The sequence below is a fragment of the Colossoma macropomum genome, unplaced genomic scaffold, assembly GCF_904425465.1.
Source record: "Colossoma macropomum unplaced genomic scaffold, Colossoma_macropomum, whole genome shotgun sequence".
NCBI classification, from domain to species: Eukaryota; Metazoa; Chordata; class Actinopteri; order Characiformes; family Serrasalmidae; genus Colossoma; species Colossoma macropomum.
In genome coordinates, this window is record NW_023494795.1 from 27,010,945 (window position 1) to 27,037,634 (window position 26,690).

Sequence of the window (26,690 nt, forward strand, 5' to 3'; positions counted from 1 at the left end):
AGGGAGCCTATTCATTTTGGACTCGCTCAGGAGCGCCCTCTAGTGCTTGACAAATCCGGAAGACATTACAGAGTGACAACTCTCCTCTCTACAAATTCTCTGTTCTTAGCTCGAACAGGAAGCGCTCTCAGTGAACCCTCTTGCCTTACTTCAGCATCTTTGTCCGCTGCGTCCAATCAGAGAGCTCCATGTAACACAGCGGGTTCAAAGTGGAAAGGCTGAGGAATGGCAGCCGGCAGCCTGCGGCGTTGGCGCTGAGCGGAGTGGCAATAGGCGGGTTTAATGACTGAGTTGGCTCCTAAAAACCTGAGCATGCGGTGTCGTCTGAACTCCTGACAGACGCGCTTTTTAAAGAGGCTTTTATCATGGCGTTGTTGTATGAGTTGGTGTGGCGGCTCCTGCACTGCCTTCTCCAGCTCCAGCGAGCGGCCGCCGCTTGGTTTCGAGGCCGCGTGTGGAGGCGAGGCGGGCGGCTGTGGAGGACAGCCGGAGCCGCGCTGCTGCTTCCTGAAGCTATGGGCTTCAGCAGCCAGAAGAAGACGGCAAAACCCCGCCGGTATCGCTGGGTAGCGGACGACAAGGCTTTGGAAAAATTGCCCCTTCATGTGGGTTTGCTGGTGGTCGAGGAGGAGCAGCAGTACACGGATATAGCCAACCTGGTGGTGTGGTGCATGGCAGTGGGGATTTCATATGTCAGTGTTTATGATCATGAAGGTAAGGCTGGAGTTCAGCTGGATAAACGTGTAGAAAACGAATGAACGAGGCCAAAGGGAAGTCTTACGCTCAGGAAATCACATGCACTAGAGTCACCAGACTTGTTGAGTTTGTGGCTTTTTTTCTTCCCTCTTAAATCACCTTTCATTCTAATGTCAGTAGATTTGTGACCTGTAAAGTTTTAGGGTAGAATTCAGAGCAGCTGCTCTTCATACATGTCCTTTTTGGACTCATTCTTCTTCAGCTGTGTCTATGCTTGTGAAATCTGATATAGGTCTATGGCCATATATGCCCATATATCATAAAGGATAAGGCATATATTCTAAAATATGTGGTAGTAAGTATCACATATTGGACATGTATACATAATATATGGACAGTACATATTCATATATGTCTGATAGGTGGATGAATACATACCTGTATAAAATATGGATCATACATATCACTGCTGTTGTAACAAAACCTTGCATCTCCATTGTTGTTGTTTTTCAGTTTTTGGTATAATTAAAAAAAAATACCTGTTGCCCTTTACATTGTTTCTCAATTTCATGACAAAATGGCCCAAAAGTACTTGGAAAAAAGTCTGGTTCCATTGACTTACATTGAAAGTGAGGTATGTTTTTTCCTTCTCCTGTAAAGTTACCTTTTTGGAGATTCGAGGTTTTGTTTCGACATTGGTGATTATACTGTATATCTAATATACGTCTCGTACAAACAAAATCAAAATGAAATACAAAAAACATAATGCGAAGCCAGCATATGTGAGTGTATATATAATATATTCCCGTTAATACATAAATAATGTTTTCTAGTATATCTTTTTAAAAACGTGTTACACGTGTTTGTATAGGCTGATATATGGCTGAAATATATGTTCCATAATTTGAAAATGGCGTAAGTTGGCATATATTTCACATAGATGTCCATATATGACAAAATCTAAGTTTGATACAAGAGAAGTTTATACATATATAGTTGAAACCATTATATTGCCATGTGTCTGATTTCTGTATAGATGTTGAACTACACTCTTAAAAATCATGGTTCTTAGTAAAGAAAATGGTTCTGTATAGAACCATGAACACTCAAATAACCCTTTGCATGAGTAAAAGGTTTTTTGCGTCATTAAATAAAAAAACGCTTGGAGATCTTTGAATGTGTACTTCGGTTAGAAATTGCTAAACTTAGCTGAGGAACAAACTTTGCACACAAGGAAATGTCAGAATAAGGCTTTACTTTAAAACCGTTTGGTAAAACTGCTTTATTTGCCAGTTAAACTATAATTTAGACATGGAGGACCATTTTTTTTTTGTCTTAGGGGTCCAAGTTGCAGTGTTTGTGGTGGGCTGAGGACCAGAAAGACATGACAGCATGCTAATAAAGAAGGTTTAAAATTAATTTAAAACAAGTATTTTACAAGCTTACATTATATTTTTAAAAATATTATAAAAATACAGTTTCAAAGTAAAATAATAATCTAATAAGGTTTGTGTTGTATAAAAGTATTCTGTCTTTTAGTGAGGAGGTGGAGTTAGGGTAACTTTCCACAAGGGCCACTTTGGGCAGCCCAAGAGCCTCGTCTATATAACATTCATACACACAGATCTGATCTTAAAATGTGGAAACTGTATGTTCGTGTGTAAGTAGCAGTTGGCAAAAGTGTGAATTTTCTTTTGATAATTTGAGATGAACCCAAATGTCCAGACTGATGTGCAGACAGCAGTGCCAGTGAGCTTCAGGCTTTACAGCACTCGACTGGTAAACATTTTCTTTTTTTAAATGTATCGTACGCAAATTAAGAATTAAATTCTTAAATGTTTTATAAATGCGTCCTGACACTTCCAGAAATGACTGAATTAGTTTTAGTTTGGAATGATTAAACATGCTATGGACATGATTGATGTGGACATGAAGACCATGAAATATTTATCTCTCTTGAAAGGATGCAAATGATTTTAGATGTTAAAGAATGTCTCTGTTTGCCTCAGAGTTGGCCTTGTGGGCAGCACTTTTAAACTGCATATTAAGACACCAATATCCTACATTTATCTTGTATTTTTTATTTTCCCAGGTCCATTTATGACACTTGTGTGATTTTTATGAGCCAATTCATTTTGACATTTTCAAACCACTCTTTAAACAGGCTTTGTCTATGTGCCTTTGAAAATGATATGTAAATGAGCTCTGTTGTGATTGGCTGTCCTGTATTTTGCCGTCCTGGCTGAAACACTCCTTATGACTTCAGTGTGAATGGGTGGTGCTAAACTGCTGTAGGCTGAATAGGAGGATTTACACTGACCAGCCACTTCTTTGAAATCACCTCCTTGTTTCTACACTCATTGTCCAATTTATGAACTTCACTGATCATATAGGAGCACTTTGTAGTTCTACAGTTACAGACTGACGTTCAACCGTTTCTCTGCATACTTTGTTACCCTGTTCTTCAGTGGTCCGGATCCCCACAGGACCACCACAGAGCAAGTATTATTTGGGTGGTGAATCGTTGTCAGCACTGCAGCGACACTGACGTGGTGGTGCCATGTTAGTGTGCTGGTACGAGTGAATCAGACCCAGCAGTGCTGCTGGAGTTTGGAGTTAGTGGACTGTTCTCTGTCCAGCAGTGACACTGAGGTGTTTAAAAACTCAAACTGAAAGGATTTTCGTTCCAAGTATGCGATCAGCCGATACTTCTCTAACTTAGCCGATCCTGAAAGCTGATCAGTGACATGAAAATGTATGAGCCATATTTCTCCTCAGGCACCAGAATGTAACTGCTGCTCCTTTTAAGGTGGAACGGGAAATTTTAAACAATAAGCTGGCAAATAGGAAGCAGACTTCAGTCTCGTCATATCTATTTCATTAATGAAAAACAGTTTTTCCTGAAGTATATTACATATTTGGCTCCTGTTTCACTGTGAACCTGTTTAGCCTTTTCAGTACATTTGAAAAAAAACATCCATTAAGCAGGAGGGCTGTTTTGTCCAGTTACCTGTGCCGGTTGTGTGGACTTTGTTTATTTCAAAGGCTATGCTGGCCTGAGGCGCCAGAATGTAACTGCTGCCCCATTTAAAGTGGAACAGGGAAATTAGAAAACGAAGCCAACTTCAGCTTCAACATGAGTTATTTTTGGTCAGTTTTATTTTGTCCTGTTTGCTAATGTTTGTGATTAGCTTCGCAGTAGCAACTGTAGTGAGTTTGCTAACCCACAAGCTAGCTAATGTTGGTTAGTTACATTGCTTGCTTTGTTGTTTGTGATAATGTAATATCATGGTATTTGCCCGTACAAGGTTTGCGAAGGGTTATATGGCCATGAACATCTTAAAGTGTTGTTTTCCTTGGCAGTGCACGTTCATGAAATTGGGAGCAGAGCTGTTGAAGGGAGGGGTGTTTTTGTTTTGCTGTTGAGAATCACTACTACGCCTTTAAATGTGGCATCCAGCCTTGGCTTTGATCGGTATTTGATATCAGGCGATTGTACTGAAAGTCGTTCGGCAATCAGTATTGGCCCCAAAAACTTTGATCGGTCCATCTCTATTAAACACTCCAGCAGCACTTGACAATGATTGTAGAAGCAGTGATTGTAGAAACAACCAGGTGTTTTTTATTAAGTGGCTGGTCAGTGTATGTAAATGTGGTGATTTCTGTGACATCACAAAAACAACAAATTCAAAACGGGCTGTTTTTGCAGCTTAGTTTTTTATTTGGACTGTATGGACTGAAGTCAACTGTATGTTTTAAAACTTTTAACAGTAGCTTTTATCACAAAGTTAAGACAATTACGGTTTTCCATGATATGGGCCATTTAATACTGAAAAATACGTTTATTTTTTCTGGACTTTGCATATGAATGACCATAGTTGTAGAAGGCTATCTACTCTCTACTTCTCCTCTAATTTTCTGTCTTCTTCAGTTACTCCAGCTTGGCACCATGGCCTATATAAATCCTTCCCAACTCCACTTTTGCAATGAACAGTAGGAGGGAATGTATGGGCTGAATTGCGGGCTGGTTTACCTTTAGCCCTGATTAAGCAACTCTCAAAGCTCAGCACTGATGCCATAGTCAGCAACGTGTCGTCTAGCATACAGAAGTGTGATGTATCAGTCTGAGGGAGGTGTTATCCTGATGAGCAGGACTCATTTGGAATTGTTCATGTGTGACTCATAAGAGGTTAATTTTAGGTGTTGCAGCTTCCTCACTGGATGAAAGCCATCACAATGTCTAAATTTGTTCTAAGTGTGAGATCCTGCAGATGTTGGCGGCGTCTTGGTTCTCAGTTACGTCACAGATGGTAAAACTGATAGCCTCCTAACCAAGCTACACTGTACACCCAAAAGACTGTACGCAATAATTTTCCAGATTTAGGAGTTTTTGCCCACTTTGCTGCAGTAACAGCCTTTGCTCTTCTGGGAAGACTTTACACTAGATGTTGGAACATTGCTATAAGGTCTTGATTGCATTCAGCCACAAGAACATTAGTGACGTGGGGTACTGAGGTTGGATGATTACTTCTGGATTGCAAACTCCACTCCAGCTCCTCCCAAAGATATTGGATGGAGCTCCATCACTCCAGAGAGCAGTCCAGAGCTCCACAGTCCAATTTTCTGGCATTTGGAAGCTTCTCTACAATAAATGATCAGCAAATGCATTTAAGTAGAACAGTGAATGCTAACATATGGAAAATGTTTAACCTAAGTAAATTATAGTTGATTTAGTTCAAATAATAGTTTAGCCAAATAAAATAACTCATTAAAATAAATAAAATGGCAAACTAAAACAAATTAAAACCATGACCGTACAGAAATACCAACCTGTAATCCTTAGAGATTTTACAAGCTGTGTGTGCACAGTTAAACCCCTGTGTCAGTAAGGCCCTTTAAAGTAGCTGAATTTTTTTTTATTCTTTTTTTTTCTGTTAAGTGAAAGGTGATGACTGCTTGTGCTTCATTCTACACAAGCAGTCATCACCAGTCTTTTGGTTTTTTTATGCAAATCAATTGAAAGTAAAGTGCTGTTTAGAAGCTCTGCAGCGCTGATCTCCACTGTTTGTTTTGCAGGTGTCTTCAGGAGGAATAACTCCAGATTGATGGAAGAGATTTTAAAGCAGCAACAGGAGCTCTTGGGCTCTGAGAGCTGCAAGTACTCACTGGAGTTCCTAAATAATGGCACAGATCAGCATGGTAAGAGTCAACTCCCATCACTACAATAAAGGGTGTGTAAAAACAGGTTATGCCAGAAAATGCTGACTTGAATGACCTGTTATGATACTTTTTACCTTTATAAATTCTTGCGCTACATCAGTGTTCCCCAGTTCTGGTCCTGAAGTGCCACTGCACTGCTGGTTTTGGGGGTTTTCCTGTTATAACTTGCCTGACCTGACCAATCAGCTCATTAACAAGTCCTTCCTGATTTGAACTGGGTGTGTTAGAGCAGGAAAACACCAAAATGTGTAGGAAATTGGTGGGGTTGGATGATAAGATTACATCCAAATGTAATTTCCCATATCCTTCAATATCAGTAATTATTGATAATGTCTATCTGCATTTTGTAATACTTAGTTTTAAGCCTATATGAAATTGTTTATTGCGATATAACTTACAATAAGTAAATACAAAAGCAATACAAATTGAAGTCCATTTGCACTTTCACAGAGCTTTTACATTCAACTCAACATACAACACCATTATTTTCGTTCACCCCAAATTTTGTGTCAAAATGTCAAAAACGGCACTTTACTATCATTTTGATGATAATTAAAAAAAGGGGGAAAAAGTGCTGTTTGTTCCCTTTATATTCCACAAAGCTGATAGCTTCTTTCCCTGGCAATTTCTTATTCTAATTTTCCATTCCACCTTAAATAGAGCAGCTTTTACATTCTGGTGCTCTCAGGCGCTGTAACGTGACTGCCTCACTGTTTAAAGTGGAAAGGGTGAACAGAGCCAACTTCAGCCTAGTTTCAGCCATTTTCCTGCGCCGGTCTTTACAGATGCCTTCCAACAATTTGAGCGGCAGCAGAGCAACACTGAAAATAGTTGTGTCAAACTGTTTTACAGTATCTATGAGGGACATTAGACAAGCAATTTGTAATCATTGTTCAAGTTGAGAATCAAGAGGAGATACACTCAACTTCTACGCTACAGGTTTGATACCATTTGAAAACGCAGAATACAACAAAACAACACCATGTGTTGCCTAGTTTTTGAAATGATGGTAAAGATCACAAACGACAGCCAAAATGCAAAATATAATCAAAAAAGTATTGGAATTCATATGATTCTGGATGACCAGCTGTTCTCTGTTGTCGAGGACTTTGGAGTTTGTGGCACACTACAGCCTACATACTATAATAGTTTAGGTAGTAAACTTTCAGTAAGCTGTTCTAGTTTGTCAGCTTTTTTCAGTTTTGGTTTTCGGCCCAGTGTGTCCTGATTTTCAGTTTCAGTTTTGCCCAGAAATGATCATTTTGTGCATTACTATTAGCAATAAAAGAGTTACAAAGAGTTAATGTTCATGCAGAGGCTATGTGCCAGGCTAGGCTTTTTGTGATTGATTACTAAATGGTTCAGTGTTCAGGCTGATTTACACTTTTGTCAAGTTGTACATAAATGTAGCTTTATCTAGAGCGAGAAGAGGTTCATGGGTAAGGTTTTCTCACAGAGGCCTGCGGAGGCCCCAAGGTGCACAACTCCAAAATGTAAAACTACATAAATATAGTGGAGCACTTTGAGGACTGGCTGGTGGAAAGTATGTGACATTGCAATTTATGCAACTCGTCTTATTACAAAAACAGTGAAGCGAGTATTAATGCTGGGATAGAGAGGGAGAGAGAAAGAAAGAAAAAAGAACACTTTCCTCTTTTTCTGTACCTTTAGATTTGGACGCTCCCCCTAGTGCACATGTTGCATGCAAGTATGTTGGCAGTCACTTATATGAACATCTGTGCAGGATGTCTGCACATGTTGCCAGATTCACAGATACAGAAATATCATTCAGCATTTCCATAAAAGGAGAACTACAGATAGTTGTCCAGTCTTAATAGCCTTGTTTTGTTGTTCATTTGTATGTCATGGCTGTTTGAACAAAACCTTGTGTCTGCTTTTTTATTTGAAAATGTCAGCTGCCATTTTCAGTGTCAAAATTGCAGGAAGAATGAACCAATAGAAACCAATAGAAGTCCAAAAAGACTTGTCTTTAACTTTCAATGCATGTTAATGCAACGTTTCCTTCACCTGTAAAGGTTTTTTTTTCTCTCTCAGCAAGCTGCCTGTAATTAATGCTAGTTTGTAGGAAATACCAGAGTGCAGATTCAGCATCATATGTAAGAGTCTTAACTTGCTATGTGTAGATTTATCTTTGGTATAGGTCCAAATGGTTTTTTTTATGTTTTATTTAAGAACAGTTTGACTGAATTGTAAATGTGAAAAGCCCTGAGTCGTGGGGACTAGGGCCAGGTATTGAAATTACAAGTTACCTGAATTATAATAAGTGTTGAAAAATTGTCATACAGTACCAATTTTCAGCGCCTAAGTAGTCAGCCTCAGCGTCTTGATTAGTCATCAGTCCATTAGACTAGCACCTTACACTTATTCCTGGTTTAAGCCACACCCACTTCCAGGTTGTTATTTAAAAGAAGGTATCAGAAAAAGTCAGGCACCGGTATCGAAATGAAGTTATTGATATTGATGCATTGATCGAAATATCCTGCCCTGAGGGGAGCTGTACTCACTGGTTGTGTCCTTGTGTGTAGCGCTGACGTGTCCAACAGTGGTGAAGGTGTTGTCTCCAGATGATGGAAAGCTCAGTATTGTTCAGGGCAGCGCAGCAGCTGTGTAAAGCTGTGGAGCAGAAAGAGAGGACGTCCAAAGACATCAACGTCACTGTGCTGGACTCTTTACTGCGAGGTGAGTGACCACTAATTTGCTAACCAACACTGCTCTCCTTTATGTTTTAAAAGGGATCACTGTGAAAATCAATCTTACTAAATATTTATCTCTCAATCAGAGCAGTTTTTTTTGTACAGGTTAGTCTTAAAGGTACAGTAACAAGAACAGCCTGTTTACTTCTAAGGGTCAAAAACCTACACAACCATTATAATTGGGGTGGGGGCTGATGTTTGAAAAATGTAGAATATGTGGCCTTTAAATACCCAGGCAATTACAATATATTTGAGACTAAACTGAATTTTTTTTGGAAAACAAAAGTCTGAAAACTAACTGAAACTTTCCTGAAATAGAAAAATCAAATAAACTAATAAAAGCTACTGAAACTTTTAAAACTGTGATAACTTGGCCTATAGACTGTCAGTGAGAGTAGAGCTGTACAAAAAGCTTTTTTTTATTGCTCTGAATCTTCTTACAATTTGAAACTGAAGTTAGTTAGTTAATGAGCACGTGGGCTTTCTTAACAGGATTTCTCTTCATCTTCCTAAACAGGACTGTGGCTGTAGTTTTGTCAGTCTCTGTATTCTATCTCTTTGCAGCTGTTCTTTGCTCGCTCCTCTCTGGCCATGCAGCTGTCCAGTGGCCATGTCGAAAGACACTCTGTAATCATCTTAGAGACCACAGAGCTTATGAAGCAGACAGTTAAGCCCCTTAGCCTTCCGCTCACACAAAACACTTGTTTTTTATTTCTCACTTTAGAGTCGAAGAACATCCCAGACCCAGACCTGGTGCTGAAGTTTGGTCCAGTTGATAGTACACTGGGTTTTTTGCCTTGGCACATCAGACTAACAGAGTTCATGTGAGTATCAACAGTGGGTGTTTGAACATACAATAGTGTAATACTGTGCACTAGTATAAAGCTGTTTGTCTGGTCAATAAGCCTTTATGTTATTGTAGTAATCACTAACATTAACTTAAATACAAATAACCATTAATAAAACAGATTTTGTGTTTGTCCTTGTGTTAGAAATACTGAGGTAGGCCCATATTTACAGTTACCATCCAATACATGGTTGAGTTCATCAGTCCTTCCTTAAACGGGAACATTTTTTCCAAAATATCTGCATAATTAAATGGTTAGGATGTTAACAGTCATTTAGAGTGGTTTGGTGTGAAATGCTTTTTCTAGAGAAACTTGTTGAGTCTGAATTGTTCACAGTGGTGGTGATGGGAACCAGATGTCCACCTCTAAATGCTCCCTCACAGAAAGTTACTAAATGACATGGTTATGAATACACTGCCTGATGTCTGAGACATTGTTTTACAGTAGTTTAGTGATAGTTTTGCTCTAAAATGTATTTTAATACATTGTTTTCCATGTTGGAGGGATACATGAAGGGTGCTCTAAGGCAAAATGACACCAAAGAGAACTCTTCTTCAGATTTACCATTTTTACCAGCACCAGCATTACCCATAAAAAAACTAAGAAGACACATGCAGGGTTATTGCATGACTTTGGATGGTAAATAAAATGGCAGAGGTTTAGATATTCAGTAAAATGTGCACAGGTGCTCAAGTACTTGGTTAACTGTTCAAGGTGTCCGTATTTGAACGTTAGAATCACTGATGTTGGGTCCAGAAACAGTCGGAATATATTTCTCTGACAAACTAACATGTTGGCACACCGTCCACTAAAGAGGAAAAAACACCTGTAGAAAATATCCTAAAATATCAAGAAAAACAGGAAGTTCATGTTACTTTTTGGTATGTTAACCCCATACATGGCCAGGAGCGGCTAACAGGTCCAGGCCTCCATTCCTCACTCATAGCATAAAGGGTAATTCCACTGTTTCAGCGTAATTAGATCTCTAAGCTATTTTAAAAAATCCTTCAGAGTGGTTTGATGTTAAACACTCCATTCTATAGAAACTTATTGAGTCAGAATTGTTCAGTGGTGATGATAGGAGCCAGATGTCTGAAGAGTTTAATGACTCTAAAAGCGCCCTCACAGAAAGGTACAAATACACTGCTTGATATCTGAGACATTGTTCTACAATATTTTTGAGAATGGTTTGTATTAAAATGTATAAAAAATATTGGCAAAGTGGTATGTGCAGGGTGTTAAGAACAATAGCGCTTAAAGAAAACTTTTGTTTGTGGGCTTACCACTATTATTATTAACATTTATAAATAAAATTTCTGTAGACGTGTGTAGGTTCAGTGGATGTTTTGGATAGTAAATAAAGTGAATATATTTGCATTGTAGATGTGACGTCTGGTTCTAGCATCACTGTCAAGAAAAATTGAGCAAGTTTCTCTGTGATCCATTTCACATCAAACCACTGTGAATGACTTACAGTTAAACAATTGAGCTAAGCAGAACATTTTAAATTGTTGCAGTTCCCATTCAAGAATAAGTTTTATAATTCTCAGTACTGTTTTCCACAGCTAGTTTGAAGAGTGTTTATTTGTAATTGTATGTTCTGATGTTATACAGTGTTAAAATCAGCAAGAACATGCTAACACCCTTAGATAAATCATTCTAAACATATTTTCTTGGCTTGTCTAAGACCTTTGTACAGTACTGTATTAAATAAGGATTTACAAGTCTAATGGCTTGCTCCTCCTGTGTGGAGTAGGGTCTTGTATTGTGATTATCTGTGGAGATTAAACCTGCTAAACCAGTGAGTGCTGCCTCACGCATTTCAGGACTCAGAAGAGACCGACTGTTTAAAATGGCAGCGTCTGGCTGAGATCAGCTCAGAGGAACAGACACTGACTTCCTCTCTCTGCGATTGTCAGGATAAACTTTTATCACACCAGCATCTTAGCCTTGGTAACTTATCTATAACAGCTACAACAGCAGGAGTCGGCATGGTAATAGGAACATTTATGCACAAGCCAGTGATGCTCAGGTGTACATCCTGGAGGTGTGATTGATGTTTACTGAAATAATTTTTAATCCTGTTAAATTCTATTTATTATTTGATGTTATTCCTGTATTTGAAGTTTAAAGAGAGGTTCTACAGATTTTGCTAAATTTTTGCATAATTAAATTGTTGAAATGTAAACAGTCATTCAGAGTGGTTTGGTGTGAAATGGTGCTTTGTAGAGCAACTTGCTGACTCAGATTTCTTTGCAGTGGTGGTGATAGGAAGCAGAGATTGTTATGGCTACAACAGAAATGGCCATTTTATTTACTATCTAAACCATTAGCGAGCCTATGCTTGTCACCTGATGTTTTATATGTAATGGTGATGATGCTAAAATTGTGCTGAATCTGAAAAACTATTTCCAAGGACTATTTTGTCTCAACACCCTACATTTGCTTCTCCATGAATGGATCTTTTAACAAAGATAGGTCAAATGCTTCTATCAAGACTATTATAAATCATTGTTTCAGGCTGCAAATTCTTAAACATGTATTAACTTTTTGTGGGCAAGCTTTCAGAGGCATTAAATACTGATTCCCATCACCACCACTGTGAACAATTCTGAGTTGGCAAGTTTCTGTAGAACAGAGTATCAAACCACTCTGAATGACTTTGTCTACATCTTAACCATTTAATCATGCAAACACTTTGAAAAGCACATAGAATTGTTATGTAGACCATAATATAGAACTTGCATTATCTTTTGCATTTTGAAGATGTATCATTTGAGGTTATTGCAGAGTTTCAAAAGCCCCACCCCAGCCACAAAAAGTAGTTCAGCAAAAAATCTGAAGTTTTTTGAACGTTTGCTTCTTTACTTTTGCAGTGGAGCTACAAGGCTAATGTAACAATTAATGGAAGCCGATAGCCGACCAATTAGCATCATACAAACTGCATACCCAAATTATACTCTTACTTAATGCCCAGTTGAGTAATCTCAGATAGACTTGGATATGTGTTTCTGACACTGTATGACATAACTTTAGCTATAAAAAACAAATGTGCCTCTCATAGGTAAAAATGATGAAGTCTGAATTTTGTCAGTGTTGAATATTGTCCATTTTTATATATAACAGTATGCCATACAGTGTCTGCAACAATATATATGTGAGGCACATGTGTAAATGTCTATGCATCCAATTTTCAGAATGGTAATATGCTTCCTTTACTGTTCGTTACGCTATCCTTGTCGCTCCAGAGCAAAACCAAAGAAGCGAATTTCGGTCACCTAACATATCTTGGCTGACCACATTTGGCATATAAGGGAAGGGGGGGGGTGTTTCCTTACATACACGTGCAGACTAATAAACTGCTCAGGCTGGTAATGAGCATTGTTGTATGTCTTTTCCTGGCTGTCCACTAGATGGTGGTAAATGCCCTCTTTTCATGATTCATTCAGTCGTGTCGAGTCCCAGTTTTCACTGCTGCTTCCTCCGACAGTTTCACGACCCATTCATCAGCTTGTGTCTTAAGGTTAAATTGTCTGATTGTGTGTCTCCTGCAGCTCTTTGCCTTCCCACAAAGACATCTCGTATGAAGACTTACTCAGTGCCCTGCGGTGCTATGCAGTCTGCGAGCAGAGACTGGGGAAGTGAAGGAACCTCCACACCAGAGAACACAACCAAAAGAACAGAACCGAAGGAACACAGGAGATAAGAAGAGAGAAAAGGAGGAGTACGTGATCCTTCTCTCTTTACGTTTACAGCACAAGCAGCAGAGCAGCAGCTTCCAGACAGTACATCTTCCCACACAACACAAACACACACACGTGGCTCGTCCCTTCGTCTGCGACACCCGTGCTCTGTCTGATGGAGCGGAAAAGTGCAGACCTGCGCCATCTGCTGGTTTCGTTCAGAACGTTTTCAAACACCAATCATTTCACCATAGGGAAATTTCTGATTAAAAATCGCTTAAGGCTGCCATGGCATTTTGCAAACATACAAGCACAGTAGCTATGCGTACACTACAGTAGCAGAACATTTTGCTATATCTGTGAAGAGTAAAATACGGTTGAGCTACAAAACCAGTGGCTCAGTGAGTGCTGCTTTGAGGGCGATGTGTGATGGATGACATCGGCGCGACAAACTTTGTGGTCCGTTTTGGGTAACGCTTGTGAAAACTGTATTTTATGTCTTATTATCATTTAATCATTTGGATCCCAGACACAATGTCACACTTAACTGAATATGGGAATATCACGGCAAGTTTTGTTGGTCATGTAATGTGGAACACATCCACTTTGTTGTTTTGAACGCAGACAGCAAGGGGCAACCTGACCACTTTCTTTTTTATAGTAGCGAATGTGGTAGAGCAAGCACTGGTTAGCAAGCAAGAGTTCGCGAAAAAGGGTTAGCAAGAGCACCAGTGAGTGTTAGGGATGTGCCAATATGGGAACGTCGGCTGGTGCTGATGTGCCGACACTTAAACATGTATAAAATGTAAAACTTGGGGCTGGATCTACCTGGATTACTGTAATAAATAAATAAAGCATTTTTTAATGTAGGCTACAAATCTAGTTAATAATAATAATAATAATTATAATACTTAAATGCAGATGTTTTACCATAGTAGCCCAGTATGGCCTAAACATTCTGTTCTCACAGAGTACAGTAAATATCAAATATCGGTTTGAAATATCAGTCAAAACCAAACTGCAAATATTTTTTTAAACAATTAGCTGCCGATACTGATAATTATCGTGCATCCCTGGTTAGCATGTGCAAAATAGCGTGCGCAAGTGTGGTTTAGTGTGTGCAGGTTAGCGTGTACGTGAGTCATCGTCCATTAGTTAGCATATGTAAGCGCCTTCTCTGCTGCTGGGTGCATCGTATACCCTGCCAAGGTTACTGAGCATAGTGCTACATTCACTGACCTTACGGAGCTCCGGCATTGCGCCATACAGCCCAGACTCGAAGCAGCTCTTGTAGCCCCTGGGCTGTGGTCAGTGCGATTAGTGATATGGTGTAAATCTACTGTCCCAACTGTCCTCTGCTGTAGGCCTGAAGCAGTTAGGCTGCTGGAGCACTGCAGTCTGGGACGCACTGACTAATTCAGCCGTGTGCACTGAACGTTACGATGGACATGCAGCCACCCAGCTCATCTGCTACTTCTCTCTAATGTCTCGAGGACTCATTAAGGACCTTCTTAATGAATCTACTGCATTTCCAATAATCGTGCTTCAAGTCCGTCAGCCTCTTTTCAAAGGTACGAGAGTGTGGATGAATGCTCTGCATGTGAACTGTTTCAGTGTGAGGTTTAATGAGCTGTAAACGGCAGTGTGCGTTATATTTGTGTTCAATCTACTCATGATTGTACAAATAAACTTGACGGTGATCTATAGTCAGATTCTCTGGATTGTTAGCTAAATTCTGTATGTTCATGATCATTTGTTATTTTTTTTAAATTGCTGAAACTTTTTTTTTTTAAACTGCAAAAATTTCCTCAATATTTATTGCTCCGTCCAATAGTACAATGATTTATTTTTGATTTATTCTGATTATATTTGTTTGAAGACGTCTTAGACGGATATCAGTATGCAGCAGGTTTGTGGTGGAGGAACACTACAGACTTTACACCATACTGCTAACCACAGGGGCCTGCTCTAATGTCACCAGTCTTAACATGAGCGGCCTGTCACTCATGTCGCTGCATAGGAGGGTTGGTATAATAGTGTCCAGTGTGAATGCCCAATAAATGTTACTGAAACCCAAAATAAAAGTTGAGTTTCCCCTCAGTTGTGCTACAGTATATGGCAGGTGTTTTCCTCTGAAGAGGGAGCATTGTCTGCTGATGTGTTTAAGGATGTCCTGATATCATACTTCTGGGGTGATAATTGACACCAATAATTGTAGACAATACAGATACCAATAAAATGTGTGTATTTTATTTCTTTATTTTTGTTCTGCATTTTAATCCATAAGAAGTGGAATACGCATAGGACTATAACAATGCCATTTGTATACATGACAGCAAAATCAGGCATGACAATTACTGCTAACTTTGTCATGTGAATATTTTTTTTAGCAGAAAATGTTATCCAAAGCCGTTCACAACTGTAGGTGAAAGTAATATTAGGAGTCTTGCCCAAGGACTCTTATTAGCATAGCGGTGGTGTTCATGTGTACTCATTGGCTGTCCAGTATCAGAGTGACATTACTCTATTTATCTGCAAAAATACGTCGGCCACAAAGATGGGGTGCGTACTTAGTTGTGTTCCATTAGTTGGGTTTTGATATTTGCATTTGCAATTCCTCAGCTGTTCACTTATCAAATCTGACAATGCAGGCCCTAAATATGGCCAAGGTTAAACAGAAAGTGTCCCACTATCTGCTTGTTTGAGAAAAGCCTCTTAATTTAGAGGCTAAGGCCTTTACACATAAACAGCCTGTATTTATCAAGCATCTCAGAGTAAGAGCTCTCATCTTGAATCAGTTCTTCTCAGATCATGCCATTATATTCAATTCAGACCTTGGTTTAAACTCGGAACATCTTTTATATGACTTAATGGATTATCAATTAGACAATTAAAACAGTACAATGAAACTGGCAAAACAAACATTTCACTACTGTCGGACCAAAACCTCATATCTCCAAAATGGTAACTCTACAGGAGAAGGAAAAAACCTACTTTACTTTTAATGTAAGTCTATGGAACCAGACATTTTACCAAGTAATTCTGGGCCATTTCTCCATTTATCATGGAATTTACACTCAATATAAAGGACAGTAGGTATTTTCAAATTGTCAAACTGAAAAATATCAAAAATGGAGATGCAAGGTTTTGGTCAGACAGCAGCGATTTATAAACTGAACAAAAGTGATTGGACATTATGCATTAAAAAAAATAATTCAATGTCAAATTGAAGGTATGGGCCGATCTGAGTTCAGTGTTTTACTCTGAGAAATTTGATATAGACCCATGAAAAACTAAAGAATTTTCTTGATATATCTTGATTTTTGCTGGTTTACATCAGACTGTGCTCTAAAATGTTTTTCAGTATTTTTAAGCTGTCCTCCATGTGCTTCGTGTTTTTGGGTTGTCTGGTGAAAGTGGGACCCGTGTTTGCAATATTATCTCTCATGCCTGGCGCTGAGTGTGAGTTGCTGTTGTAATTTCAAATGACCTCAGACTGATCTGTGTTCAATGTACCTAAAAAGTTAATAATACTGAATACCGAATATGACGCTTTAGTAGAGATGCTGTGCTAATTAATTCATGGTTGTATTTTCCCTATCATTGAATATGTACAGTTTGTTATGCTCTAAAATGTTCTTATATCGTAACCTTTAAATCAGTCATTTTTGTAGTAATGATGATTTTCTTTATACTGTAAAGTATATTTACTTCATGCTGTTTCTGTTTGTTCAGAGTCACAGGAAAGCAGTGTGAGGTTATTAGAGCAGTTTGTGAGGAACAGGACTTCTTTATTGCCTTAAGCTTCTTAGAAAATGTATTAGCTCTGTGTCTGTTGTCTCTGTTGGCAGAAAATGGCACTTTTTATTTTTCTGTCAGCCTGCTGAACATGAATACAGATGACAGAAGCCCAAATGAGTCTCTCTCTCTCGCTCTCTCTGTCTCTGTTCTCTCGTGTTCTCTCTCTCTCTCTCTCTCTCTCGCTCTCTCTCTCGCTCTCTCTCTCGCTCTCTCTCTCGCTCTCTCTCTCTCTCTGCCCTCCCTCTCCCTCTCTCTCTTTCTGTTCCTGTTCTTTCTGTTCTCTTGTATTCTTTCTCTTTCCCTGTTTTCTCGCTCTCGCTCCATTTTCTTTCTGTTTTCTCGTGTTCCTCCCTCTGTAACCCTCTTTCCCTCACTTCCCCGTCACCTCGTTCTCCTTCTCGCCATTTTCTTCCTTTTTCTCCCTCTTCTATCTCTACTCTCGTATTCTGTCATCCTCTCTTTCTTTCTCCCTCCTTCCCTCTCTCTTCTTTCCCTCCCCTCTCCCTCTCTGCCCCTCTCCCTCTCTTCCACCCTCCTTCCCCTCATTGCTCTCTTACACACACACTCTCTCTCCCTCCCCATCCATCTCTCTCTCTCTCTCTCTCTCTCTCTCTTTCTCTTTCTCTCTCTCTCTCTCTCAGCTGTGTGAGCTCATTGTAGAAAGGTTAAACCTTTTCCAGAGGGGTCAACAGTAAAATACCTAAATCACCCAACTCAGAAACTAACATTAGTAAGATTTGTTTGTATTGTTTTGTTTTTAAATGCTGTATGTTCAGCATCATGTGTTGTTTTTGCAGACGCAGAGTTCCCTGTTCATCTTCTCAGTGCGGTTTGATCTACATGTGATCTGTGTGACTGCTGGGTTGTTCTCAGACTCAGTGCTGATTGAGGCTGTAAATTGGGCCCTGGTTACTTTCTGAGAATAAAATCAGTGCAGTGATGAAGACGGGACATGTTTTGAATGTTTACATCCTTTTGTTCAAGGCCAGACAGAAAACTACCAGGCGAGACAGTGAGGGCAAAGCCAGGAGTGACGGTGAGGATTCTCATTGTTCAGTCTTCTGTGTGCATATGAATAATTTCTAAGCATTTCTTGTGCAGTACAGATCATGATGGATTAATCTATGGATGTGTGTGGGTCATGTTAACTGTTCAGAAACATTCCTTTATATGCACTGTCTTTATAAAATCTATCATTTGTGAGGTCACAAAGACAAATACATTTACTAGGTTGGCCCAAATAATTTGAATGCTTGAATATTCATTCGTTATTTTGGTATTTGGTACCTTATTTTGTGTTGAGGAGCTTCATCTTTTGTTGAGCCTTTTGACTGTTCCTGGATTCTGCATCACACTTGAGAACTCCTGACCATTTTCAGAGTTGGCGGCTTATTCATCATGGTTTAAAACGAAACATTTTATCATAAAACCAGCAGAAAATGGCAGTGACTTAATGATGAATGTAATATTAGGCTATAAAAACTCATGTCACACCTAAGTAACATTAAGTGCTATGGTTTTGCAACATGACCTTTTTTTATTCTTAAAAAAATATTAAAATGGCTGAATATTGTCACGTGGGGCGCATGGTGGCGCAGTGGGTAGCACTGTTGCCTCCCTGCAGGAAGGGCCTGGGTTCGCTTTCCTGGCCGGGCTACAAGGGTCCTTTCTGTGAGGAGTTTTCATGTTCTCCCTGTATCCGTGTGGGCTTCCTCCAGGTGCTCCCAGATTCCAAAGACATGCAGTCAGGCCAACTGGAGATAGTAAAATTGTCTGAGTGAATGAATGTACATGTCTGCATATCTGCCCTGTGCTGGACTGGTGATGGACTGGTAACCTCTTCAGGGTGTTGCCTGCCTTCTGTCCAGTATGTGTATATGTCAAGCAGCCAATTGCACCAGCTGAATGGTTGTAAGTTGGAGTGTAAAGTCCATCCTAAACCTTACATTGAGAGTAGTTAGTTTAAAACTAGCAACACAGAATTTCGGTTGCACCACAGATACTTACAGCACATCTTAACTAGTAGTGCGTAAAGTGATCGGCTGCATCCAAAATGGCATACTCCCATACTATTTAATACACAAGAATTATTAGTGTGTCTGAATATGTAGTATTCATAAAACAGTATGCGAAAATTCCCCAGATGACATACTACCAGAGAACTTGTAAAGAGGAGAATTACCACTCTTCCGGGTAATGTCTTCCGGGTTTCTCAAAAGCTAGAGGGCCCTCCCGAGAGAGTCCAAAATCAGTGGGTTAAGATGGAGCATTTGAGCAAAATCATAGTTTATAAATGCTTAAATATTTTTAAAATTAATAATACATTTATTACCTGAACACAGAACAGCATAAAACATTTAAACACTGCCGTTATATTTTTGAGCGCTTTTAAACTTTAGTCAAAGGAGTTAATGACATGTACGTTCATGACGTCAGCGAGCACGAATAGCGAACGAGCTGCTCCTCTTGCCAACCAATCAGCATTCAGTAGCAGTAATGCTAGCGTCCTGCTCCCCAAAACCCATTTGCTTTGGAAAAAAGGAAGCATACAGGTAAGTTTTCTTTGCTTTTTAAATGAAATACATCCTTCAACTTTCTAAAATTAAAGGAAAGTTCTGGGCACGTGATTAGAAACTATTTTAACTTTTCGTTTTTAGCTGTTTAGCTCCATCTATTCCCATTCATTGAGGACTCGCTCGCGGGCGCCCTCTGGTGTTTTGCATTCATGTTTTTGATATAACATGCAAATTAGGAAGAGGCCAGGCTCCTCATAAACCGGCTCTGGTACCACATCAGCAGAAATTTTGAAGTATGCGACCACGGCAAACTGTCCAATCCCATGATTCCACTGGAGCTGAGGAGCCGTTCAAAGCTGAGGGACATAATTTCACAGCGGCTGAGTGGAGCAGATGGCTCTGTATGAGCGTGAGTAACATATTAGCTTGAAACAAACAAAAACACATGCTTTTGGTATAACACCAAATACGATGGATTTATGTTGAACTACCAGCCCATTACATCTGTCTTTTACAGTTTTGACAAGCTGAAGTACATAATGCAGTGCTTAGGTATTACAAGAAAGTTCATTTAAATTAACATGTTGACTTGCAAAATCGGCCTGTAGCCGAGTCCTTTATCAGTGTAAATATGGTTAACGTCAGGGGTATGAGGTGTAGTGTTCGTATCTGAAAGTAGCTTTACGTTTCAGTAACTGTTAGCAAACTGTTAACGTTAGCAGAGTGTAAGCAGACGGTCCCGTGCGTGAAAGTAAGGCCCGAAACATGCTTCACGCAAGGATGCAACGCAGATGCTTAAAACTACGCAAAAGGGGTTTCAGGCGTAGAAAAATGTGATGAAAAACGTCACAACGCATTTCATAACGCGACGCAAGCATGAGCTGCAATCTGAGCGTCACCTTTTTTTCAGTCCACAACACCAAACCCAGGAGTTTTGCTGTGAGATACAGACTTCTCTCAGCATCATGTTTCTCTATCATTGATTACCAGCTGAGGTGAAGACAAAGCGGGATGGTCTACAATCAAATAATAATTATTGTTATTTGATGAATGATTATAGATGGTCTAATCTACATTTTACTTGGCTGAAGGTGTGTCGGTCCAGTTAGCTATAATTCAAAAAGAGACTGTTTTACAATAAAAGGATGTTTTCAAAAGTTGTGTCCATCTGTTGTATGTGTGTTTATTCAGTTCTGCTGCTGGAATTTTTCTTTTGTTCAAACTGGTTCTCTGCACAATATGGCACTTTATCAGTGAACGGTCGTGAAGCTGTGGCTAATGTAATCGTTATTTGAATCTGCTGAATGCTAAAAAGGCAATGTTAGCTATGATAGTTATATTTTAAAAATAATCTGTTATATATTCTGTGGTAATAAGGTCAGCGTCACACACGTCAGCTCTGATGAAGCTGCTCTTATTGCTCTGCACACAGTTTATTTGGGTATTTGAACAGAGTCACCCACCAGGTTTTGGCATGACCCTGTAGAGACATATATCAGTGTCAAACTCCTTAGCCCAACGCAAATGTATCACAAGTTTATTGGAAACCCACGAAAACGACTGAAATGTTGATTAGCCTAGCACTCGCTACGAAAAACCAAAACAAGTGTCGGCGCATGCGCTGAATGCCAGTGGCCTGAACCTGCTGGAGTGAAAACGCTGGCGTGAAACTGGCTCTGATATTAATGGGGTGAAGAGGTCAGTGACGTTTAGTATCTCCGAGCGACGAAAACGGGTGTAATCTATCCTGCTGAAGTGGTTGCTGACGCAAACCGAAACGTATTTAGTCGTTATTTGCAAGTTTTCCCATCGACAAAATGGCAGAACTTAAACGTGCTATATGTAGAAGTTATAACTTAAAGCTTCGTTGAAACTGTTACTTAGTGCAACCGGTTAAATTCTAGTAGCTGGTAAACTTGAACGTAATTTGAACGGTCGAACTTACATTCAGCTGGTGCACCTGGCTGCAGTACTATTTAAATATGTTGTATACACCAGCAAAAATATGTTTATTTTGTATTCTTTTGAATTCGTTGCAGCATCAAATGGTCTCTCTCTCTCTCTCTCGCTCGCTCGCTCACTCATCTGCTGAGTGAGAAACAGTGAGCCAAATATATATTATTGAGCCTCCTCTTCCACTTCAGCTACAGCATGACGCTCAAGAGAGAGCCGTTTGTGATGGTCTTATTTTCTGTAGGACTGAGATTAATGTAATTAAATGACATCATAGTGTGACAGTGGGATACGAGTAGAGGGCTGTTGCCTGTTTTTTATAATAAACAAAATATTTCCTTTTGATTTATGCATCATATTTTAATAATATTGGGCATGTGTGATAATGTAAGGCATACAAGTCTTAACAGTCAGGGTTGCCTTTAAACAAGCAGAACTAGCCAATTATACATTTATTGATTCCTAAAGGTTACAAACGGCTGTAACTCTATACAAATTTAGTGTAAAACATTGAAATAACTCACCAAATCATCAGTCCTGAATTAGATTTATGTTCTATTTCTAAATCATTTCAGTTGTGATTTAATTAAACTCGGAGCACAACATCAGCAATGGAATATGAACTTGACTGTCTGTTCGCTGAAACAGCTGAACTGACCATGAAAACAACGCTGAACTAAGACTTTACGTCTTGAATCTATTTATGCATTGTTGCTGCTTTTGATTAAAAAATGACTTTAATCAAAAATATACTTCTAACGTATCAGCACTTTATAACTGAAATATGTAAATGAGCTCTGTTCTGACTGGCTGTCCTTTATTGTGCCATTGAGAAAGCAGTCTGGGCTAAAACACTCAGTGTGGATGGGTGGAGCTAAACTGCTGTATTGAATAAGAGGATATACAGTTCTATCCAAAAGTTTAGGCACCCCTTATCAGATGATGTTTTGTTGATTTTCCAAGTAAAAATAAGTTAGCACATCCTCCACATAGAACACACTGCACATTTTAATACACAATTTATTTACTATTTATTTGATATATTTAACATATTAGAATTAAAATAAAAACTAAATAAACATAAAATTTGGCCTGTGCAAAAGTTCTGGCACATTTTATATTTTATGTTTATAAATAAATCAAAATAAGTGGTGCATTAAAATCAGCAGGAAAATGGCATACTTTAACAGTGTTTATATACTACATCAAGTTTCCCATGTTTTCCTTTAATTCTAGCGGATAAAGAGAAGAAAAACAGTCATAAAAACATTATGAATATATACATATATATATGTGTGTGAATATATATGAATTGTTTTTGGTATATAAACCTGCAAAAACATTACAACTGGACCTCAGGGCAAAAATAAATGAAAAACAAAACACAAGAAAAATGCAGGATATGGTCCCTTTAAGGCTTCTGTTGGTCAGCAGTTTGGACTTCAGTGCATGGCTGAACTGAATGATAATGAGACCATATTTTCATCCAGTTTTTGGGCTTGTATCAACGGCTTTTGGACCTAAAGTGCAAGGGCAGCTTAAGAGAAAGAAGGAAAAAAAAAAAACATGCTTGGTCAAGTTAAGTGGAAAACTCCAACCATTTATCATGTTGTGCTCAAGCAGCAGCAGTAAATGGCTAGGAATGGGACGTGCTCATGTACAGAAATCCGCAGATTAACAGAGCGCAGACGAACACCCAGCCTGCAGCTAACAGACTGTGTAATACATCACACCAACACCTGGAATGGTAATAGACCAACTGATTGAAAGAGCTAATTAACCCACAGTGTTAATGCTTTGTGCAAGTAACATGCGTTCACTTACAAGGCAGAGTATACAAAGCTTTATATAACAACAACAATAATCATATTAATAATAATAATAATAATAATACATTATTATGTATAATCTATATCATAATCATAATAATATTATCATAAAAATAATAATATTGTTATTATACATTATACATAATAATGCATATCATGACTGCTATGCAATATCTTATTCATCTGTTTGTTTTGTTTATTTGTTTTGTTTTTTTGGGAAAATGGTCACCAATTTACATACATCAAGCATACTTTTTTTTTGCTTCTACTATCAATAAGAATTATCATCAGGTATCATGTTTCATGTTTTACTTATTTCCAATATGTTAAACTCAGCAAATAAATAGAAATGTGCACTAAAATATGCAGAAATCTGACATTTTTAAGTCAACCAATATATATATATATATATATATATATATATATATATATATATATATATATATATATATATATATATATATATATATATATATATATTAAAGGGACACAGAGAAAATGAGGCTTGTAACAACCATGTAAAACTTGGTAGACCACCAAAATCTGTCCCCATCAGATAAACAGCACTTAAAGCTTTCATCTTTGAGGGATAAATAGACAAAATAGGAACATTTGCAAACCAAAAAAGCTTGGATCGTGAGAGACAAAATTGCAGCTAACTTCTAAGACTGAACTTCTCCCAAAAAAATGGAAGCTGTAATAAGAGCAAAATATTACTACAATTTGCCTATTACAACTATTACTAATTATAATTATCAGGAAAAAGAGTCATTACATTTAATTGTTACATTTAATATATGAAACTGTATTTCATAGTCTTGTGTAATTTTCTGTTAGATTTGTTCTTTTTTTTTCCGATGCTGAAATATAAAGAACTTGTTCCTAAGTAATTTGGACTGGAAATTAAATAAATGAATCATGGTCTCAGTCTCAGTTAATACATGTATTTTTTAATTTTCAGCTAATACATTTCTGAGTTGATTGGCTACAACCTGAATTATTATTGAATTGATTTAGGGAACAGGCAGTCCAGCCAAGATCCCATTAGCAGAGACATAAATAAATGCAAGGACTTGCTTTTCTAATCCCCACCGTTTGCTCTGTTTTATTGATTTGAATGCAGATCTATTTATAGTGCAGGCACTATGAGGCCTTTTTTTCTAACAGGGTGTTTGTCTTGGTAGACTAAGCCAGCGGAGCAGCTATGCTCCAGTAACAGAACCCTCTCAGCTCAGAAGATGAACATTCTCTCCCTCGTGTATGGTTGCACCGCACAAGGCTTGAAATTCTAAATGGGTTTTGCCGATTGATAGCCTTTCGGTCAGGCACACAATTATCAGACACTGACCGATGGAGTCCGCTGGCCTTATTGCTTTAATAATGCTGTTTCATTCCCCACGCCCAAGGTTGCATCTCCAGTACAGAGAATAGATGAGAACACAATAGAACATGGATTTGAACATGCTCTGCTTCTGAACAGCTGCAGGAAATTGCAGTGAGATTTATGCTGTGAGGTGAGCTTGGTGTAGTGGGAGGTAGAGGCTGCCTCAAGACAAAGAGATCAATACAGAGGAATGTTTAGGGCATTAAACATGATCAGCACAAGGTAGGTGTAATGACTATACCATGTTTGTACCTCAGGGATATATACAGGTACCAGCTGCCTCAGCTGTCCCTCTGGTCCAGGCAGGGAGCTCAGTATGAGTCAAAATGCGTTTCCATGACAACAGAGAGGCGATGGGTGGCCGGGGTCTGTGTGGAAACAACCTTTGTAACCTACGCATGACCCTCAATTAAAGCTCCAGTCAGGAACTGCTGCAACATACAGGCCAGCTTTTAGTACCTAAACGACAAAGGCTTTTGAATAATAACACCCGCCTAGTAAATGTACAACATGAACATTCACTGTGTTCTCTGTCAGTTGACTCAGAGCCAATGCTGGGGCTGCTTTCAGCTGCTCCTGCTTGGGGCGTCTGGATCTAAATCAAAATACAGCATAATGGTGAATATGGAGAGCGAGGATGAAAAAATCATTCTCTTACCCCAAATGTGGTTGATCAGCCAGGACGTCTGGTGTCTGTACTTGAACTGCTTGTTTGCACTGGAGCTATTGAGGCTAAAGTAATGGAAGTTCAGATGAGTGGTATCAGACATGTAACAGGGCTACAAAATAAAGGTAACTGTATTCTGTTAGTTACAGAAAAAAGGACAGTAATTAATTACAAATACACAAATATGGTGATCACTAACATGACTTCATTAAAATCATTCTTGAACACTTTTCAGATGGAATTTTAGCTTTACATGTGGAGCATTACTGGCATTTCACTTTATTTGAAGTGTCCAAATTAATATCTGTAGATGTTAACTCGAGAGGTCAGTGGACACGTAACGGGTATAATGCAGACCATCTCAACATCTTCAACAAGCTGTCACAGACACTACTGACACCATTCTGTAACTGGAGCTTAACTGGATTAGGGTTCGGTCAAGGTTAGGGTTAGGATTAGGTTTTGGGTTGAGGTTAAGTTTAGGGTTAGGGCCAGGGTGAAGGTTAGGGTTAGGTTATGCTTAATGGAAGTAGCATATTAAGGCTACTTCATGTAACATATCAACACTACATCAACTTAATGTAAGTAATGTATCAACAGTACATCTTCAGGGTATTTATCTCAGTGTATTCAGATGCTTCACTGCTGCACTGACATGTTTTTAATGTGTTACTGATACTCTGTTAAGAGTTTATTAATCGCCTACCACTCCAAATAAAGTGTTACCATCAGTTTTACTGAGTGTGCGCTCCCATGTTAGTAAAGGTTCCAGCAGATTTTACTTTCTACAACCAAGCTATAGAAATCACCTCTGGTTATATTAATCCTAATAGAATTTTCTGTAGAAAAGGAGTTTTTTCAGTATGGAGGCTCTCGAAGGAGCATTTATTTCCCTGCTAGAAAAAACAGCATACATCAGCCTGGCTGGTCACCACTAAAACCAGTATATGTTGTGTTTTGGATGCTGGTGTGCTGGTCAGCTGCAGTGGAAGTTGATATGCTGGTCACCAACAAAACCAGCATAGGTTGGGTTTTGATATAGTTACTGACTGTGCTGGGGTGTCCAGCTAAACCAGAACCAGACCAGCACTAGACCAGCATAGACCACCATAGACCTGTTATGTGCTGTTTTTTCCTCTGTGGCGAAAATGAAGCTAATATGACTTACCTCAAGTGAACACCTCACATTAAAAAGTGTAATAATGACAGAAAATGGTGTATCAGTCAATAAGCCTGACACTACACCTCTGAGTCATCATCATGATGATCTCCATGGACAATCCACAGCAAATCTATACCTGCACATACAAATTGACATCTTGTATAATCTGGAATATATATATAAATATTCTAGCCCCTGTGAACCTCATTTATCTACC

The 26,690-nt window shown here is 38.8% G+C and overlaps 1 protein-coding gene across 1 annotated transcript; it reads left to right on the plus strand.

The window, feature by feature from the left end:
• The first annotated feature begins 208 nt into the window (after positions 1-208).
• On the plus strand, positions 209-15,245 carry nus1 (NUS1 dehydrodolichyl diphosphate synthase subunit). Its single transcript, XM_036582083.1, is given in 6 exon segments — positions 209-714; positions 5,773-5,895; positions 8,463-8,527; positions 8,529-8,616; positions 9,355-9,454; positions 13,033-15,245. Coding segments are annotated over 6 exon segments (816 nt in total). The 5' UTR covers positions 209-365; the 3' UTR covers positions 13,124-15,245.
• The last annotated feature ends 11,445 nt before the right edge of the window (positions 15,246-26,690 follow it).